At 39.3% G+C, this 21,123-nt stretch overlaps 1 protein-coding gene and 1 pseudogene across 5 annotated transcripts; one reads left to right on the forward strand and one right to left on the reverse strand.

Annotated features, from left to right (window-relative positions):
* The first annotated feature begins 8,319 nt into the window (after positions 1-8,319).
* On the forward strand, positions 8,320-15,971 carry LOC106347637 (sorbitol dehydrogenase). 5 transcript variants are annotated; one of them, XM_013787220.3, is made up of 7 exons: positions 8,320-8,450; positions 8,817-9,010; positions 14,412-14,551; positions 14,623-14,690; positions 14,779-15,306; positions 15,387-15,574; positions 15,653-15,971. In XM_013787220.3, the coding sequence occupies exons 2-7, from the start codon at positions 8,883-8,885 to the stop codon at positions 15,843-15,845; spliced, it is 1,245 nt and encodes a 414-aa protein (XP_013642674.2). In that variant the 5' UTR covers positions 8,320-8,450; positions 8,817-8,882; the 3' UTR covers positions 15,846-15,971. The 5 variants fall into 5 exon arrangements, with proteins under 5 accessions (XP_013642674.2, XP_022564883.1, XP_048624883.1 ...); XM_022709162.2 differs by having other exon boundaries at positions 8,338-8,450; positions 8,822-9,010; XM_048768926.1 differs by lacking the exons at positions 8,320-8,450; positions 8,817-9,010 and adding an exon at positions 14,221-14,267.
* Positions 15,918-18,821, reverse strand: LOC106347635 (annotated as a pseudogene).
* Between the last annotated feature and the right edge of the window lie 2,302 nt (positions 18,822-21,123).

A 21,123-nucleotide genomic window follows, 5' to 3' on the forward strand; every position in this document is an offset into this window, starting at 1 on the left:
CTCCAATATTGTCGCAATAGATAACTGGAGGTACAGATAAGTGTTGTTGAAGATCAGAGAGTAGAGAGAACAACCAGGTTACCTCGGCCGCAGTATTAGCCACTGCACGGTATTCAGCTTCCGTAGACAAACGAGCCACTCCTTTTTGTTTCTTTGATGACCATGAGATTGGATTTTTGCCTAAGTAGATTATATAGCCATTCATAGAGACAAAATCATTTGTATCACCTGCCCAATCTGCATCTGAGAAGGCATGGAGCGAGAGAGGAGAGTTATGATGTAGGAATATACCATGGGAACGGGTTCCAGAGAGATAGCGAAGTACGCGTTTGGCTGCCTGGCAGTGATCGATGGTTGGTTTGTGCATGAACTGTGAGAGGCGTGTGACGGCATATGATATGTCAGGTCTGGTGAACGCCATGTATTGAAGACTTCCAACAACTGAGCGATACTGAGAGCCATCCTCTAACGGTGTACCAGACTGGAGCGTTAGTTTCCGAGATGTGGGTAGCGGTGTAGCAACAGGCTTCGCGTCGGTCATGTTGTTCTTGTGCAGAAGATCAGTGATATACTTACGTTGCATGAGATGAAGTCCTTGTCGTGTCCTAGTTTCCTCGATCCCAAGAAAGTAGTGGAGATCGACTGGATCTTTAATTGAGAAGCGATTAGCGAAGGCAGTAAGAACTTGGGAGATGATCGTTGGATTGTTTCCAGTTACCAATATATCATCAACATAAACGAGGACGTAGGTGATGTTGCTGCCGTGCAAGTGAACGAAGAGTGAAGCATCTGCATTGGAGTTGACAAAGCCAGTGTGGAGGAGGTGTTGTTTAAGCGATAGATACCATGAACAGGGCGCTTGTTTCAGTCCATAGATAGGTTTGCGTAGTCTACAGACGTGGTCGGGACGATCTTTATCTATGAAGCCAGGTGGTTGCATCATGTAGACAACCTCAGTTAGCTCACCTTGGAGGAAAGCATTGTTGATATCTAATTGTTTTATATGCCAAGCCTTGGTGACCACAATCTGAAGCACCAGACGAATCGTTGTTGATTTTATAACTGGACTGAAAGTTTCCGAATAATCGATACCATATTGCTGCGTGTAGCCTTTGGCAACAAGACGACCTTTGGGGCGTTCTTCTTGTCCATTCGCAAGATACTTGGTAGTAAACAACCAGCGACAGCCTATGATGTTGTGCCCATGTACGTTCGGCTCTAGATCCCAAGTGTGATTTTTGATGTGTGCATCAAACTCTGCTGTAGCTGCACCTCTCCATTTCTCATCTTTCATAGCCTGTGAGATCGTTGTTGGTTCTGTTTTTGGATTCTTTCTTCCTACAACTGAAAGTGTTAGCTTTTGTATTGGTTTTGAAATTTTATTTTTGGCTATGGTTTGCATTTTGTGGATATTTTCTGTCTGTTGTGTTTGTGGATTTTGTGGTAACATAGGTTGATTTGACCGGGTAGATGAGGTAGGATTTGTATTTGGTGGTTGTGTAGGCTGAGTTGGGGGTTGCAACTCATTTTGTTCTTGAGCAGTGGGCTCGACGGAAATAGGGTTAGGCTGAGCCATTGGTGTTGGCTCATTTTGAGAAAGAGCAGTGGGCTCCAAGGGAGAAGAGACGGATGGATTGCTAGAGTGAGAAGGCAATACCTGAGGTGAAGAAGACGATCGCGTCGTTGGTGGCTGAGGCGGGTGAAGGTCCAAGCTCGGGTGTCCCTGCGCTGCTGAAGATTGAGGAGTAACGGGTGTGAACATGGAAGTAGAGAGTGGAGTGGAGTCATGAACCTCAGAGAGTTTTGCCGTTGACGTCTTCTCAAATGGAAACACGGTTTCATCAAACTTCACATGCCTCGATGTATAGATGCGACCCGTAGTTCGATCCAGGCAGTAGTATGCACTATGGGTCGTCGAGTAGCCTAGGAAAACACACCTTGTTGATCTATCTTCCAGTTTGTTAGAGTTATAAGGACGCAGCCATGGGAAGCATAAGCAACCGAAAACTGGTAGTTTCGTATAATTTGGTATCGTACCAAAGATCTTGGAGAATGGAGATTGCATCTCAAGTATAGGCGTTGGAAGACGATTGATCAGATATACTGCCGCAGAGAAAGCATAGGTCCAATAGTCTTTTGGTATCGATGCCGTAGAGAGAAGTGTGAGACCGGTCTCTACAATGTGCCTATGTTTCCTCTCCGATAAGCCATTATGCTGAGGTGTGTGTGGTGGCGAAGGGAGATGTGTGATTCCGTGTTGTCTGAGGAAGTCTCGTAATGCAATATACTCGCCTCCATTATTAGAAAACAGTGTTCTGATCTTTGTCTGAAACTTGTTCTCTACCAATGATTTGTAGGCAATGAAGACCTCTTTTACTTGTGACTTTAGTTTGAGCGGGTAAAGCCATGTATAGCGCGAGTAATGATCGACAAATACAACATAGTATTTAAAGTTGTCGATGGAGGTTATTGGAGAAGACCAGACGTCTGTGAAGACAAACTCAAGGGGTTTATGAGAAACAATGGTGGAGTTTGTAAATGGTAATTGATGGCTCTTATTAATTAAACATTCAGAACAAGACAAGTTTTTCTGTTTGGTAGAAGAAAAAGGTAGAGAAAACTGAGAAATAATAGTGTTTAAAACTGAAAAAGAAGGGTGGCCGAGCCGAGAATGCCACGAAAGAAGAGATGTTTTTGGGTTTGATGCAGTAACCATGGCCTTTGCTTGAGACAGAGAGACAGGCCACTCATACAACTCATTCCTAGTCTTGCCTTGGAGCAATGGGACACCCGTGCTGAGATCCTTCACCTGAAAAGAAGCAGGAAAGAATTCCACCGAAACACCATTAGTATTGCAGAGACGATAAACCGAAATCAAGTTCTTATCAATGTTAGGAACACATAATATTTTCTGCAAAGATAAGTCACGTGTTCGAGTTGGTATTAAAGAAGAACCCGTATGAGATATCGGTAGTGTCGAACCATCAGCTATGATAACGTCGTCGCCTCCATGATACGGCTGGTGTAGAGCAAGGTTGTTGAGGTCAGATGTAATGTGAAGAGTAGCCCCCGAGTCAAGAAGCCAATTAGTAGCCGTGTATGGAGCATTCATAGCGAGGTTCGCTTGTGGTTGATATGGGCGGAACGAAGTGACCTGAGGCTGAGCCATGATCTGTTGAGCACTTTGATATTGAGAAGCTTAAAACTGAGGACAGCGTCTGGCACTATGCCCTTGTGTGTTACACAGTTGACACTTGCCTAAGTAAGGCTTGAACGTACGCGTATCAGATCGGTATTGTCGATTAGCATCACCATTGTTGTTGTTTCTCCGTGTGTTGTTGTAGTTGTTGTAGGAGCCACCATTGTTGTTGCGATTGGTGTTGAAGTTGTTGTTCTGATTTCGGTTTTGAACCATATTAGCAGACACTGGAGAGACCTCAGTAGCTTGTTCTTTTGTAGCAAGGAGCTTGGCTTCATGATTGAGTAATCTTTCATGAATCTCAGTGATGCTGGGAGCAGTGTCTTTACCTTCGATTTGATCAACTACATTCTTGTACTCCTATGGGAGTCCACCAAGGATTATCTCAACTTGATCTTCATGGTCGTATGGCTTACCAAGGATGGCGAGTTTATCGAGTTTAGAGACCACGTTCTGTAGGTATTCATCGACAGTTTTGGTACCTTTGGTGTAGAATCTGAGCTGATCACGGAGTTGTTTGATATGACCCCTACTTGGTTTCCCATAGGTGTCAGCCAGCTTCTCCCAGATCTGAGCAGCGGTGGTTGTGCGAGAGACCATTGGCTGAATCGTAGTAGAGATGGCACCAAGGAGGCCACTGTAAATGAGTTTATCTTGCCGTGTCCAGCGAACAAACTCCGGATTCTCCTCAACGACATCAGCCGTGGTGATTGTTGCAGGCGGAATGACAGTGGTGGAATCAAGATGCTTAGCCAAAGCATAACCATCCAGTAGGGCATGAACTTGCAAGCTCCACATCATGTAGTTGGTGCTTGTTAACTTCAAGACGTTGGACATGTTGAGATTGAGAAGAGTGTTTGTGTTTAGAGACACGATTTCATTGGTGTTTGAGGAAGAACTCATTGTGGCGGCTGTTTGGTTTTGTTCGAAAATTTCTAGGTTTGGAGGAACGTTAAGCTCTGATACCATATAGATTATGGGAAAGTTATCATCTCATTAGATAAATGATTACATTATATACACGTACAGCATTAGGAGATTAGGGTATTCTAAGTACTACTAATTACAATGTAAACCCTTAACTAATAATATTTACATATATCTCCAATAGATGCAACAAACATTTAGATTCCTAACAAGTCTGGCCATAAAAGAAGAAAAATAGACTTGCAGTTAAAGGATGTAGAAACCGCCTACTTGTATGGTCCACTGGATAATGAGATATATATAAAAGTCCCAGAGGGTATTGAGTTGTCAAATGCAACAGGTTCTCGAGAACTAAAGTATACAAGTATATGTTAATGATCTAAAATATCCTAGGAACCTCTAGAGAGACTTTCAAACGATTATCTAAAGAAATAGATTGAAATGAAAATTTGGGACAAACAAAGTTTTGTTTAGGATTACAAATTGAACATCTTAAAAGATGGAATCCTTATGCATCAAAGGACTTATAAAAAGGTATTCAAACGGTTTTAACATGGACCAAAGCTCGCCCATTGAGTTATCCCATAAGGTCCCTTGGTCCGGACATAAACCAATTGTAAGTCCCAAGAAGGACATGGTCGTGAGTACCCCGGACTTGGACACGGATCCTTTGGTCCCAAGAAGGACAAGAAATATGTCCTTGGTCCGGTAAAGTCCCTTACCCAAGTGCCATTGGCGCCTTGATGTAATAGGCAAGCCATACTAGGCTGGACATGTGTTCTTGCCGTGAATCTCTTATATATGTTTAGCTCATGTTCGACCATGAGGCACTGGAAATAAAGACATACATGTCTCTTACCTTAATTACTATTGGCGCCTTGCCTTGATGTATTTGTCATGTCATACACATCCAAATATAAGGGACTGGGACAGGATAAAATACATCCTATGTTACTACAAGGAACTAAAAAATTTGAGATTACATTATACTAACCAAAACCCAAAGAAGGGTTAATATGTTTTGATTGATACAGGTTATCTCTCGGATCCACAATGATAGATCCCAGGCAAGTTATGTCTTTGCAACGCGGTAGCACTACTTTACCTTGGTATTGAGACCATTAGTCATTGGCGTCCATGAAGCTCAACCATCAGGTTGGGATGCGCCAACTTGAAGGACATATACGGAGGTACAAATCAGGGGGAGCAATATGTGTTGTACTCTTTTTCATTCACCATGTTTTGTCCCATTGGGTTTTCTTGGTAAAGTTTTAATGAGGCAACATCCAAAACATATTAAAAACTCTGAATGGTTATGACATCCAAGGGGGAGTGTTATAAACCATATGATGGATGTCCATAACCAAGAAAGACAGACAGCCGGTTTAGAGAGAGAGACGGCCAGTTTCCATAATCCCTATCTGTTTATGATTTGTACTATTTCCATATTGTGTTTTCCTTTTCCTAGTTGGATTAGGATTTGTAATCTTTCCATTTATCTATGACGGTGTAATTCTCTATATATAAAGGGCTCCATATGATTGATTAATAATAAGAACTTACTGATTCTAAATCCTTAAGTTTACAACAGAAACTACCGGATCCAATATATATCCGTACGGAGCATGAGTTTGGATAGATAAAGACCACATCTCGCAACCCACTCGCCTCCACCACCTCCAAAAGCCCACTGTATCGAGCTCAGTTTGTCGTCCTCGAAACAAACATCCACATCCGATAGGAAAAACCATCAGAGGTCCAAATCTAGAGAAACTAGCTATAGGCGTTAATCGTCTAATAATTGTTTCTCCTTGATACCCTATATAACTATTATAATGGTAAGAGTGAGAGATTTGAACAATTTATTATAAGTTTTATGGTTTATCATTTAATAAATCAAATAACTCTTAGTTTATACATAGTTTACATATACTAGAATGGTAAAATATTATATATATATATATATATATATATATATACATATATATTTTATTAGTATACTCTTAAGTAATTAAACCTCAAAAGTGTAGGTTAATAAAATAAGTAATTAATTTTTTTGTTCTAGAATTAGATGAATTTTAGACCGAACTGGTGGATATATACTAGACAGACATTTATATTTCAAGTTTGCACTTATATTCTATAACAGCTTGATATATTAGATTTGAACACTTACCTGTGAGTAGAGTTTGCCGATGATTTTCTTCAAATATTTGATTCTTAGATATGTATTTGAAGTGAAACTAATTTTTACAGATGTTCATCTTTTTGAATTAACACTTATGTAATTCGCCGAATTCACAAAAGAAATTAAAAAAGGAACAAAACTCATATCAGTGACTCGGAAACAAGAACGAAAGCACAATTTTATAGAAGTGAAAAATGAAATAACTTATGGAGAGTCAATAATAAACAAATCGAGAGCAGAAAACGTTATCTCCTTTCGTCATTTTATAATCGATGTTGCCTATTTGGTTTTGGTGATTTGTGTCAGTCGCAAAACTTAATTTCTTTTTGTGCATATGAAGTCCTAAAAATAATTAAAATGAGTTGTAATACGTTAGCTCTTCAACAACGATAATACATTTAAAAGACCAACATTTGTACTCGTCATTTTATAATCGATAAAGATTATAGTGTTGCATATTTGGTTTTTGTGATTTGTGTCAGCCGCAAAACTTAATTTCTTTTTGTGCATATGAAGTCCTAAAAATAATTAAAATGAGTTGTAATATGTTAGCTCTTCAACAACGATGATACATTTTAAATACCAACATTTGTACTCGTCATTTTATAATCGATAAAGATTATAGTGTTGCAAAACCATTTAAAGAATAAACATTAGTATAAAAAAACACACCATGTTTTGAAACCCCACTGAGAGAAAAAACCCGAGAGAGAGTTTAGAGAGAGAGAGAGAGAGAAAACTCTAATCGCCACCGTTCCCTTCCGGCGTTCGATGCAGAGTCGTCGGCGGAGACCCCCTTCTTTTCCCTCTTCTCTTTTTTTTTCCTTTGCCTTTGACGATGCCCCTACCCCTCTTCGAGATGCATATGGTCTCTGGTTTCTTCGGTTCTTCAGAACTCAGATATGGCCGTGTGTAGCTTGTCTCAGGCGGTTCCCGAGTCTCTGGAGTCATGGCGAGTTGAGTCAGGAAAATGGTTGTTCGTCGGAGGTCGGCTTTTAGGGTTTGGATATGGGTCGGAGCATTTTTCCCTTGGCCGCTCCGTTCTGTTCCGTCTTGGGCTGACTGTTTTCTTGTAGCTTTTCCCCGTGGTTTCCTTGTTCTTTTGCAGATTATTGGAAGAGCTCTGGTGGTTCTGTCACCCGCACCCGCGTTTCTTCATTCCGGGAGATTTGAAGTTTCTTATCTGTTGATGGAGTTTCAGTCTCATTCCGGCGGCTCTGTTAAGGACCCGAGCCTAGGAATCATGCGATGGAGAAGTCCTTGGTGGTGGTTTAAGCACCGGTCTAGTGGGGAGCCTATTATGTTCTCAAATGCAATTGCCGGTCAAGGTATGGACTCATCAAAATCGATTCACTGGTTATGCGTCCGCTGAATAAGGTATGGGACACTGACTGCAATCTGAAGCGGTCCTGGGCAAGGAACATGCACCTCGGTGTTGAGTTGGTCTGGTCCATGGTCCTAATTCCAATCTAACGGTGATCTCCAGCTTCGGTCAAATTTGAACTCCTTGTTTAGAATTTAGTTTCAGGTTTGGTTATGTCCTTGTAGTAGTGTGGTCTAAGAGACAACTCATTTTCATCGCATGTGGTGAGATGAGTTTGTTTTCATGGTGGTTTAAGTGATCGGGTGATTGATAAGGTAATTTAGGTTCCAAATGAGTGAGCTTAAGTGATAAAGCCTCTGCTGAGGCAATGTGGTTACAATTTGTTTGTACTAAAGCCTTTGGTTAATGAAAAAAATGATGTTGAGTTAAAAAAAAACAAAAAAAACAAAACAGAAGAAGCAAAACGCACCATGTATGCCAGTTTTGAATGAAAGGCGGAAAATAAAAACTAATCTACTGACTACTCTTCCCGTACAGGTTCGAAACTAGGTAGGTCCAGACTCACAGTCAAACACAGAATGAACTCTTCGCGGTCCAATTGATTTAATCGGACGAACCAAAATTGATTCATCGGTTTAGACCCGGGTAAAGATTTAGGTTAATCAATCTCTCTCTCATCATATTTCTCGTCTTCAACCAGGAGTTGATCTCGACCTCACCCCACCATTGACAGAGAACTATAACTCACTACCAATCCGGAAGAATCAGCGCCACTCTCATCCTCCTCCTCGCTTTGCTCTCGGAACCTTTTGGTACGCTTTCTCCGATCTGATGATTGTTCTCCAATGATATGGTTGATGTTTCTATTTTCCAATCTTAATTGATTGATTAATAATGAATGGGTTACGAGATATCATTTTTGTGTATTGGGTTGCTGCTCAAGATCAATGCAACGAAGTTATTCAAAAATTTGGGGGTTTATTCATCTCTTTTGATACTTCCTTATCGTTTTTGCTCATCGTCTCGAAGAAAATCTTGTAAAAATCCGTGCCCTCTTATGTCGAACAAGTTAGAATTTGTGTCTAACAATTTAGCGTTTGGGTCAATTCGTGATTTTGTTCCTTAAGGGATGTGATTTGAAAGCTCACTGGAGTTTATGCCTTTTTATCTTTGGAAAGGGTAGAAGAAGATGAGCAGTGAAGTTGCTAGAGTTTACCGTGACATTCTTAAAGCAGTGGTGAAACATGTTGGCAAAGAAGACCACAAGTCTCATTTCACCGACTTTGTCAAGCGCGAGTTTCGCAACAACTCAAACTCACTCCACCTTGACCGCAACTACACTTATCTTCTTAATAGCATTCACTCTCACAAGGTATGTTTTTTTTTTTGAAGAAACACGGCTTGTTTTATTATGTACACTAGGATATGGACCCCCGCGGTTCGCGGGGGAAATGATACTAATTCTAAATGTAACCTAAAAATACATTATATATTTAACTATTTACAATGAAATATGATGATATTTAAAATGAAAATTTCAACTTATAAAGATTAATATATTTATAGAATACACTTATAAAATAAGAAAAATAAATTGTTTCTAACACGCTTGTTGAAAGGGAACCATGCTTTGTTATAAATTGTGTTTCCAATTTAAATACTTATTTTGCCAGTAAGATGATTTTAGTATAAAATCCATAATTTTGACTTGGTAACTTCGCAAATAACTAATATTCTAGAAGAATGAAACCATCACATCCCTAATGTACATGAATATCCACATGTGAATTATGAACGAGCAAACATTACTATGTAAAGAACATGAGCCTCCCCACTCATGAATCCTCATGTATTACTAAAACAGAAATCATTAACCTACTCAGACAGTAGTCTTGAAAATGCATCATTAGAAGCGCAACAGCAAGAATTGGCCTGCGAGAAACGTATTGAAATGTGACACTGCGGCCAATGGACTCCACTTGGGGACACCTGAGGCAGTAGTAGTCAAGGTAAAGATCAACATGCATTTGTAGATTCCTCTGTCCATTTTGGTTCCTAATTGGGTTCACATATGGCTTTGCAATGGAGACTTCAACAACACCAAGAGGAACCACAAGGGCAAGTAATTTTTTGAGGGCCATTATTTGTCTTCTACTTTGCTGAATATTAAGCCAAGTTTAGGGATGAAGAAAAAGGGGCAAATACCAGGCTTTTTATAGATCATTAGAGGCTTTTGAAAATATCCATTTGCTAAATGTCAATATAAGAAGCAGATAATACCCGTTTGCAAATATAAATCTGTTTAGAAATTGAAGAATTGCAGGAACCTTTTCACTATGAGATCAGTTGAATATATCAGCGTAAAACCCAGAAATTTACTAATTTGACAACAACGGTGGTGTGTATGAGGAATTAAAACAACTAAACACGTCAATGTATCAATCTATTTAATATGGTGCATCGTTGTAAAATACATGTGAAAGGGTATATTGTTCATATATATTTTTAAAAAGTTTACGGTGTGTCGGAGAAAAATGTCCTTTCCTTAACAGTCATATCAACCAAATAGAAGAATGTATCTTTTAAAAATTAAAAGGTAGGTCTGAAACAAGGTCATCTCAGAAAATTTTAAGGCCATGTTCAAAAAAAATATTAACTATATATTTAATGATATAATGAAGTAGTTTTAAAACTTAATAGCTTATCTATATATATTTGAAGTTTCTCTTTAAATTATAAACTATAAGTTTAAGAATATATCTAAAATTTTAAAATCTTAAACCAAATATATGTATTTATTTTTAAAAATATCTTAATATTTTTTAGTTATAGAGTCGGGGCATGTTCGACCGCTCCAGTAGCAAATGCTATTAGACGGCCCTGGTCAGAAAGGGTGTATCATTTAAAAATTAAAAAGAAACGTGCAAAAGGGTACATTGGTGAAAGATATGTCATTTAAACTTGTTACATCTGCAAAATCTGCAAATTTTGGAAGTGCAATCAGTTAAACAGCATTTCAATGTAACATACACAATCTACAAATTTAGTCAAGTAATGATTCAGAAAATTAAACAGACAGATGAGGATAATCAAATTCTGATATTCATATGTACAGCAAAAAATCATAACTTTTCGTTTGGAAAATATTGTTGACTGAAATAATTTAGGCTATTCGAGACTGCGCTTGTTACAAGACGTTCGGTTGACCCGGGGCTAGCGCTGAATCAATTAGGTGATGTTTAATCTGAGATTAATGGAAACTACTATTTCCTGTTTCATATATATACTTCATAATTGCAACATCAAACGTATATATGTCTCTTGAACTTTTTGTTTTTTTGGCTACGCTAGTTTTTTTTTTTCGCTTTTGTGTCATGAATTTGTAATTTACCAATTGCCCACGTCTCCTACCTACTACGTCATGCGATTTCCTAACCTAAATTGTTTCCTAACTTAAATTTATGCCGTCTCTGCGGTTTTTTTCATTGTAACTTCTTGTTGAATATCTTTGACATTTACACAGTTTTAAAAGACACATAACCAGACACTCGATTCCAAACTACCAGAACCTAAAACATGGAAAATGGATTACATTAATATCCCCGATTTGTTGACTGGATAAAAACGCCACGTAGCCCACCGGCCACCGGACAGGCTTCTCCGCTCAAATGGCCGTCTTAGCCGCGTTATTTTAGAACCTGTTGTAAATATAACTTCTTCTCACTGATGTTTTGACGGCCATTCAGTCTGGAGAGATACATTTTCTATTTGGAGATACACGAAAAAAAACAAGTGGTTTTGAATAGCAGATCCTATAGGCAAAATAAGAGTTGAAGTCATCAAAAAAGAAAATGTTAGAGATAGATCAAAAGCATAGGAAAGTCAAAGGGAGTCAGAGGCAAAGAAACAACAAACTCACGACGTAGGTTTAGTGGTGGTGAAATCATAAGGAATATTCCATAATGAAAAAATCTACCTAGAGAAATTTGAAGAAATGATGATAAAACTGAACAAAAATAAGAACAATGATAATTTGATGGGATAAAGAAACAAAATATAAGAAGTGAAGGGTTGTGTCTCAAAAGGTTGCTTAAAATCAGTTGCAAAAAAAAAGGTTGCGTCTCCTAAGAAGTGACGATTCAAAGAAAGGAAAGGGGAGATACCGTTTGCATGAGTATTCATGACGTAAGACTTTTAAATGAAACTATATTTTTATCCGTTAGATTGCATAGCATTAACAATCTCAACCGTATGATCTTATTTTTATTTTACTATAAAAAAAGTTGATGTCATCGGATACAGAATGCGAGTTTGCTATTATATATAGATATACACCGACTTAGTTGGCTGCTTCTTGTGTCTAGTCTCTCACGTCGATAGGTAAATTGGTTATTGCAGGATCTGTTGTTCTCATACAACATTGCAGTTGATAGAACTGAAGAAATGAAACGGGTGCTTGGCAAATCTGCAGCTAGTGTGGGGCTTCGTCTTCCCGAGGTTTACCAGCCTTGATCATTACACATTCCTCAGCCACTCTGGTTTCTTCATTTCCTTGGAGTCACATCTTGGAATAAGTGTGATCCTCTTTGTAGCCAGACAGACAGCTCTTGCATTCAAAGATCTGAGATGCATTCATTTCAATTTCTCCTTGTGTGTTTTTTTACCACATTACGTTTTGGGACAAAAAAAAGGGGGGGAATTGGGGTGTATAACCTTCAAACAAATTATAATTCATTAGATAACTAGAACCCCTAACTTTCATCTACAGTATATGTATTTTATGTAATAATGTTATATTACCCTTCAATTCAACCTGTGTAACCTGCTGAAAATTATTTATTAAAAAAAATATTAAATAAATGATTTAATAAATTGTGGTTATCATTAGTGCACATCTTTTTCTCTTCTTCCTCTTTTCCTCCAATCTATGTTTCTTTTTCATACATACGAACACAAACCACTTCATCTCAAGACGAAGAAAGTGCATGGATTCTGGGTTTGTGGAATTGAGTTTGGAGGAGAAGATTGCACCGTAGAAAACGATGAAGTGACGTCACGATTTTTTTTTTTTTTTTGAGTTTCTTTAATGTTGTTGATCTTGATTTTTTCGTTGTTATTTAAATTGTTATAAAATGCTATATTGATATGGTATGGTGAAGAATAATTACTTTGGACCAGTGAATGTGTGTATCACCATGTCTGCAAAAAGAGGAAGATGTGAAGAAGATGAACTCGCCGACTATACTATATGTAGTGAACGAAATTTATAGTCTAGTACGATTCTTATATTTTTGTACCATTCGCAAGTACCAAACTAAAAAGTATGCTACGGTAGTTGTATTATTGTACCATCAATTGTTTGATAAATTCATTATTTATCAATTTCTAGTTTACAACTATATGTACTATACTATGTATTTTGTTTTATACTATTTGGGTTTAGAGTTTATACTTGGGTTTAGGGTTTAGTGATTAAGATTTAGGGTTTAGTATTTGGAAGGTGGGGTTTGAGGTTTGGGTTTATTGACTGTATTATGTATGTTCCATTTGACGATTAATAAATAGTGTTCTATTTTGCTCACCAATTTATACTATACTATATATTTTGTTTCATTCTATTTGGGTTTAAAGTCTATACTTGGGTTTAGGGTTTAGTGATTAGGATTTAGGTTTAGTATTTGGAAGGTGGGAGTTTAGGTTTGGGTTTAGTGATAGCATTTTTGGGTTTAGTATTCAAAAGTTAGGTCTCAGTCTAGCATTGAGGAGTTGTGTGTTGGATTGGAGTCCTATATTATTCAAAAACTAGGTTTGAATTTAGTTTAATATTACATAATATTATATACTATTTTCAGATTTTGATAATTGGGTTTAAGGTTTATATTTGGGTTTAGGGTTTAATATTTAGATGGAAGGGTAATGTTTAAAGTTTAGGATTTAGTATTCAAGAGTTGAGGTTTGAAGTAAAGTTTAGTATTTACTAGATGTGATTGGATTTTGAATCCTATTATATTTCAGTGATATGGTATAGAAAAATCAGATGCATATTTATGTGTTAAACAAAAGTGTGGTGTTAGTTGTATTACGTGTGATAATTAATTGTGGAGTGTCAAATTGTTGATGTCATCAATTTTCTCACTCTATTACTAGTAACTTGAACAAAAAAATGTAGTACAGGATAAAACTTGACATAATTGTTATGGACTTAATTATGTCAAAATCAATGTTTTGTACTTAATTTCCTTTTCAAATTTGGTCATTCCGCAAATTCACCCCAAAAAATATGGTTACCAAGAACATATTTTCAGGTTTTTGATATATATACAATATGTTGTATCAAACCACCAAAGTGAAAGAAGTGATGATATAATAATGATCTTCATTGCTAATCAAATAATAGTTATGATGCTCGTCACGAACTCGTCTCATTTGTCTTCAAAAACCACCTTTTGTTCTTGATTTTTATTAGCATCCTAATCTGATGTGTAACGTTATCCAACACATAGGAACCGTGTTCTCGGTCTGTCTATGTTTAGATTACGAGATAATGATAAGAAAGGATAAAAAGACTTTTGGGTTTATCCAAATCATATAAAAGCCAGCCATCCATCCACCGCTTCAATTTTTTTCTGGTTAATGTATTTTTAAGTATTTCTTTATTTATTTATTTGATGGTGATTTCGATGCTGACCCCTTTATTTTCTTTAATCATTCTTTAAGCCTGTGGTGGGTTTGGTTTCCGTTTCCCTTAAATCTAAAAGTTGAGATCAGTACAGGTGCTTTGAGCAGAGAAGAGTTATGGGAAAAGGAGGAATGTCTCAGGGAGAAGGCTCAAAGGTGGAAGAAGAGAACATGGCTGCTTGGTTGGTTGGTCTCAACACTCTCAAGATCCAACCTTTTCCTCTTCCTACCCTTGGTAAAGCGTATTCTTCTTCTCATGGGATTTGATTGGATTTGTATGTGACCTTTTTGTTCAAATCCTTGAAGGTCCTCATGATGTGAGAGTTAGGATGAAGGCTGTTGGAATTTGTGGAAGTGATGTTCATTACCTCAAGGTACTTGTAATAATTCAGAAAGAATCTTTTATTTCTTGATTGGTTATGGGGTCTTCTTAACATTAGTTTTTGATCTTACAAAACAAAGACCATGAGATGTGCGGATTTCATTGTGAAAGAACCGATGGTGATTGGACATGAATGTGCCGGGATCATTGAAGAGGTAGGTGAAGGAGTGAAACATCTAGTGGTCGGTGACCGAGTGGCTCTTGAACCTGGGATTAGCTGCTGGAGATGCAACCTCTGCAAGGAAGGAAGATACAATCTTTGTCCTGAGATGAAGTTCTTTGCAACCCCACCGGTTCATGGCTCTCTAGCTAACCAAGTGGTTCACCCTGCGGATCTGTGCTTCAAACTGCCTGAGAATGTGAGTCTGGAGGAAGGAGCAATGTGTGAGCCACTAAGTGTTGGTGTGCATGCTTGTCGCCGAGCGGAGGTTGGTCCTGAGACAAACGTGTTGGTAATGGGAGCCGGACCTATTGGACTTGTCACCATGTTGGCTGCTCGTGCTTTTGGTGTGCCAAAGATTGTGATTGTGGATGTTGATGATAACCGTTTATCCGTAGCCAAACGGCTAGGCGCAGATGGGATTGTTAAAGTGACAACAAGCTTAGAGGTTCATTCTCTTTTTTACTTTTTTGAAACATAATGATCTGATTGTATAAGATAAGAATTTGTTCTTTTATACTATTGCAGGATGTTGGTTCTGAGGTTGAACAAATTAAGAAAGCTATTGGGTCAAACATCGATGTGACATTTGATTGTGCGGGTTTCAACAAAACCATGTCGACAGCATTAGCAGCCACTCGATGTGGCGGTAAAGTCTGCCTTGTCGGAATGGGTCACGGTATAATGACTGTCCCTCTCACTCCTGCAGCTGCAAGGTAATAACCTCTTTTGAACATCACTTTAAGAAACTTTGAAAACAATTATGGTCCTGAAACAGTTTGGTTTTGAGACAGGGAGGTAGATGTGGTGGGTGTGTTCAGGTACAAGAACACATGGCCTTTATGTCTCGAGTTCCTTACAAGTGGTAAGATTGATGTGAAGCCACTCATAACCCACAGATTTGGTTTCTCTCAGAAGGAAGTGGAAGATGCCTTTGAAACCAGTGCTCGTGGAAGCAATGCTATTAAAGTTATGTTCAATCTCTGAAACAAAAATATAAAAGTATTATTTGGTCTTCTAAGAACATTTAAGTGTTTCTGTAATAAGAATGCTTCTGTATCATCACTCTCGTAATCCTTCTTCTTGAATAGATAAATATTTTGTTATGACTGATATGATGACCCATACAAATTAAAGTGTTACAAGATAGACAGTGCTGAAACTGGACAAAACTCTCCCAGTTATATCTCAAAACTCCTAACATGGCATAGTCTCGCCTAATTTCATCAGACCATGGCCTTTGCTAGGATGGACACAACACTAGTAAAGAGAGAAACTCATATATAATGGTACAAGAAGATCGTAGGAAAGAACTCTGACAAGATTTCGAACTCCCTCAAGACATAGCCGCGGTTATTGGAGCAGTGGACCACTTCCATACTTTAACTTGACCGGTTCCATCACCCGTGAAAAATATGCCCCCTGGACCTATCTGGATCGACCGTATCTCTTGCTTTGCAAAGATTTTGCCCCTCTCCGTAAATCTAATAAATGAACCTAAGCTTTCAGATAGCAAAATGAAGAACTGTAGGTTCAGAAATCAATTAAGTGTTGTGAGACTTACGATGGCAGGTCGTAGAGACGTAAGGTACTGTCGTTGCAACAACACAGCAAAACCGGCTTGGCTTCTGCATCATGTACACCACATAACGCTAGCACTCCCTGAATCCCATATAGACAATTCCAGAAGTTGTTACAGATTAGGACTAAAAGAGAGGATACCACACGTTTAAAGAGAAACTATACATGTTTTTCTTTGTGAGTGTATGTAACTTCCAAGTCGCCTCCTTCAACTGCAGCCCATATCTAATAGAGCCCAGAAAGAAAGAAAAAAATAAACGTCAACAGGGGAATGTAGAAAAGGTTCACAAGATTCTCTGATGGATAGTTAACAATGAACCTGACCTTGACAGTGTTGTCCAATGAGCAAGACAAAAGAAACTGATCCCAGCAAATAAGAGACATCACAACTGATGTATGATCCGTGAGCGTTTGTATACATTGAAGATTATCTAGGCTCCAAACCTAGAAACACATAAACCCAAAAAAATTAGCTCAAACAAAAAACAATGGAAGTTTTTAATACTAGGACTCACTTTAATAGATTTGTCCATGGACCCGGAATAGAGCCTATTGGCCCCAACATATAGGGTAACAACACCAAGTGTATGGCCAGTCAATGATGCCGCCGGTTCAAAGCAGTTGGTGGCAGCACTATATCTCCATGCCAATATAGACCCATCCTGCACGCAAAGTAAACAACTTCTGACTTACTTTACCAAAAGCTGATATATATGTTGCGAGTTAGAACTTTACCTGTGTGCCTGCAAAGAGTAGATCCGTACCCACAACAAAAGAATACACTTGGCCAACAGGTCCACTGAGACTCTGGTCTGTATTGGTTTCGATATTCCAAGCCTGTATTATTTATCAACAACAATACTATAACTCAACAAGCAAAGCAATAAAGCGGGTTCCTCGATATTGTGACAGTCAAGGAAGACAATGCTAATAGCACCAAATTTATAACTTACCTTCACAAGATTTGGCATGCCAACCAATAGCCACGGACCTTCACTAATCACACAGCCAACTTCCGCACCAAGATTGAGTACGCTTGTACACTGATCGAAAGAGAAAACAATAGTAGCCACGATAGGTAAGCTTAAAACAGTGTCTCACAGGATCAGAAATGAATTCCTCAGATACATACATGCTTCTGAAAAGGAGAGATGTAACAAGACATGGTTTTATAATAAGCTAGAACATCATTTAATTCAAAATATTCGTTCAGGATCTAAAAGAATCTGACCTTTCTTTTCCTATTGAATAAACTTGACAAGTTGCATTCTATCAAAGATCAAATAGCACCAAGGGAGGCTGAAAAAAAAAAAAAATTACACACTTTCCTAATTTGACATGAAGACACCAATTTCCCACCAATATAGCTCATTACCGTACTTGTACAAATTGATTTCTCTCGAGTCACTCTACTACATCTAAACCAAACTATTTATTAAACAAATCATCAAGGCCCTCCCTGTGATACAAAATAAAAAAGAATGGAAAGAAGACCTGTCCAGAAGCACAATCCCAGACACGGATGGTCTCATCTTTACTCCCAGTGTAAAGCTTATCAGATCCAGAAGGCAAAGCAATCCCACTCACAAGCTTCTCATGCCCATCAAGCTGAGTCAGCAGCGAGAAACTATCTCCTTTGCTCCAGCAATGCAAGTATCTACACTTATCACCGTGACTACAGCTCCCATCCACCCAATATCTGCAAATCTTCTCCGTCTTGGTCACCGTCCTGTTCCCACCGAACCTCCCCCAGGTATTACTAGAGTTCCCGTTAAATCCGGGTCCTCTCCGGCGACCCGGACCCGCAAACCCAGATTCGTCAGCGACCCTTTTGTTCGAATAACCTGACTCGGAACCGGACCCGGTAACTCTCGGTGTAGAAACTGGCAAGGGTTCCGATTGCACCGCCCCGCCCGCCAGTAGGACCAAACCTCCTGACGTGAGCCCTTTGCCGCCGCCGCCGGACGATTCGACCCGCCGAGTCGGTCGAAGACTCGCTTGTTGCCTCCGTTCAAATTGAAATCCATTAGGCCTTTTGTATGGCCCTAACTCGCTCTCTTTCTATAGATTATCGTTTAATGTTTTTATCGGAACAAAACGAAGTTGATCAGAATTCGATCATGAATCAAGCTGTGGAATTCGAGGAAACCCTAGAAAAATTACAAAACAAAAGTAGGTTTTTGTGTTAAGAAAAAGCTTCGGATCATCTTGAGAGAGAATGAGACTATCCGTAAAGAGTTGCGTCAGCTTGACGACAGTAACTTATGTACCATTTTACCCCTAACGATATTCTATTTTACAAATTTTATTTTGTTTGTTTTACTCGTCTGTTTGTCGGAATGTCGATTAAAACCTGTTATTGTTCCTACCTTCTTTTTTTAACCACAAGTTGTTTTTCTTACCTTCAGTTTGAAATATGAATACATTGGACTTGCAATATTGTTTTATTTCCGAACATACCGGTTGTGCTTTGTGGAAAAGATGATAAGAATGGCGTACTGCGATTACATTCTAGATTAAAGAGTACAGTGCAAATAGAATTTGGTTAACATCCTCAATAAAGCTTCGCCATTAGCCATGTTCGTTTAATAAACGCCGGCGTCAGCGGCAGCGACAGAAATTAAACCTACGCATGGCAACAAATTCATTGCTGTTCGAACAAAAATCAGCCGCAACAGACAACGCGAGACATGAAAACAGAGTTGCCGTTGACGCAGATATTTTCAGCGTCAATCCAATCCGCCGGCCGTCGCGTCTTTACCCAGCCACACCAAAAACCTCACCCATCCCCATTTTACTCTGTTATCCGATATGATTCCTGTTGTGTTTTTTGTTCGCAAACGCTGACGCAGCAATTGACAAAAAAACAGAGCTATTAAGCATGTTCGTTTCATAGTCGCTGCTTTCAGCGGCAGTGTTTAAAAACATACGGTAACAGACACAAAAAAAAAGAGAATGGAAAGTTAACAGAGCCGCCGATTGATTGCTGGAGATATAAAAGACGTGACGCCAGTGTCGCTGAAATTTTCCGCGTCTGCGTCGGTGTCGGTTTTGTTTGTCATTAACTGCCGCAGCGGCGGGAAAACAAATCACCGGTGTTGTATGTTGCTGGATGAAAGGCTTAATTACCTGACGCTGCGGCTGGACACGCGATGAAGAAACAAGCAGGGGTATTGTAATTTGTGAATACAATAACAAACGCAAGCAAACCCGTTAATTCTGCTAACATGTAACAGGAGTTATGTTTGGTTTACTTCTTTAATTTGGTTTGAACATGTCTGCGGATTTTGTTATCTCAATTACGGTTTAACCTAGTATATGTAAGGCTTTGACCAATTTGGGAAAAACAATCAATCAATCAGAAACCTAATTCCTCATCTTCTTATTCCTCATCTTCATCAAACATCATCATCCTTTGTACTCGTCTTCTATGTTTTGATTCTCACGTCTTTGAATTCTAAGTGAGCTTCTAAATTAGGATCTATCCTTCCTGTTACAAAACAACAGTAACACAATCGGCACATAAAATTATAGGATACAAATATACGCTTCGTCTAGTCCAAACCAATATAAATTTTAACAAAAGAAACAAAATTGTGGTCTGAATAAACTATAAGCAAAGGAGGCATAAAGAGTGCAAGTGTGTTGTAGACTTGTAGCCAATGAGAATTTATAGTTTTTGAGTTTGAATCAAACTGTATGAGCATATGTATAAAGAAAAAGAATGTAAGTATGTTGTTTGATCAACAACCTCACACAAACGACTATCTGCCCATATCCTCCTGTCTTTACCCTATTACTAGTAATCGGATTTGGATCCCTCAGTCTGCGGCTCATGTTACTTCCATGAGCAAAGAGAGTCTACCATGAGCATAGAGAGTCTACAATTGTTGGGGTCAAAATCGGTCACGACAGAATCAATGTCTGAAAATCCGTAAAAATCGGCATCAACGTTTTTACGAAAAATAAATCTTAGAAAAAGATCTATTTTTACGAAGAATCTTGCGGAGAAAACACATTTACGAAAAATCGGAGAAAGACGCGAACAAGGTTGCTGCGTAGCAACCAGCGCAAAAGCTGGTCGCTACGTAACGACCGAGCTCTCACCAAAGCTCGGTCGCTACGTAGCGTGCTCGGTCGCTACGTAGCGTGCTCGGTCGCTACGTAGCGTGCTCGGTCGCTACGTAGCGTGCTCGGTCGCTACGTAGCGTGCTCGGTCGCTACGTAGCGTGCTCGGTCGCTACGTAGCGTGCTCGGTCGCTACGTAGCGTGCTCGGTCGCTACGTAGCGTGCTCGGTCGCTACGTAGCGTGCTCGGTCGCTACGTAGCGTGCTCGGTCGCTACGTAGCGTGCTCGGTCGCTACGTAGCGTGCTCGGTCGCTACGTAGCGTGCTCGGTCGCTACGTAGCGTGCTCGGTCGCTACGTAGCGTGCTCGGTCGCTACGTAGCGTGCTCGGTCGCTACGTAGCGTGCTCGGTCGCTACGTAGCGTGCTCGGTCGCTACGTAGCGTGCTCGGTCGCTACGTAGCGTGCTCGGTCGCTACGTAGCGTGCTCGGTCGCTACGTAGCGTGCTCAGTTGCTACGTAACGACCGAGCTCGAGCAGGAGCTCGGTCGCTACGTAGCGACCGAGCTCAAGCCAAAGCTCGGTCACTACAAAGCTCGGTCGCTACGTAGTAACCGAG

This window comes from Brassica napus, chromosome C9 (assembly GCF_020379485.1).
Source record: "Brassica napus cultivar Da-Ae chromosome C9, Da-Ae, whole genome shotgun sequence".
NCBI lineage: Eukaryota > Viridiplantae > Streptophyta > Magnoliopsida > Brassicales > Brassicaceae > Brassica > Brassica napus.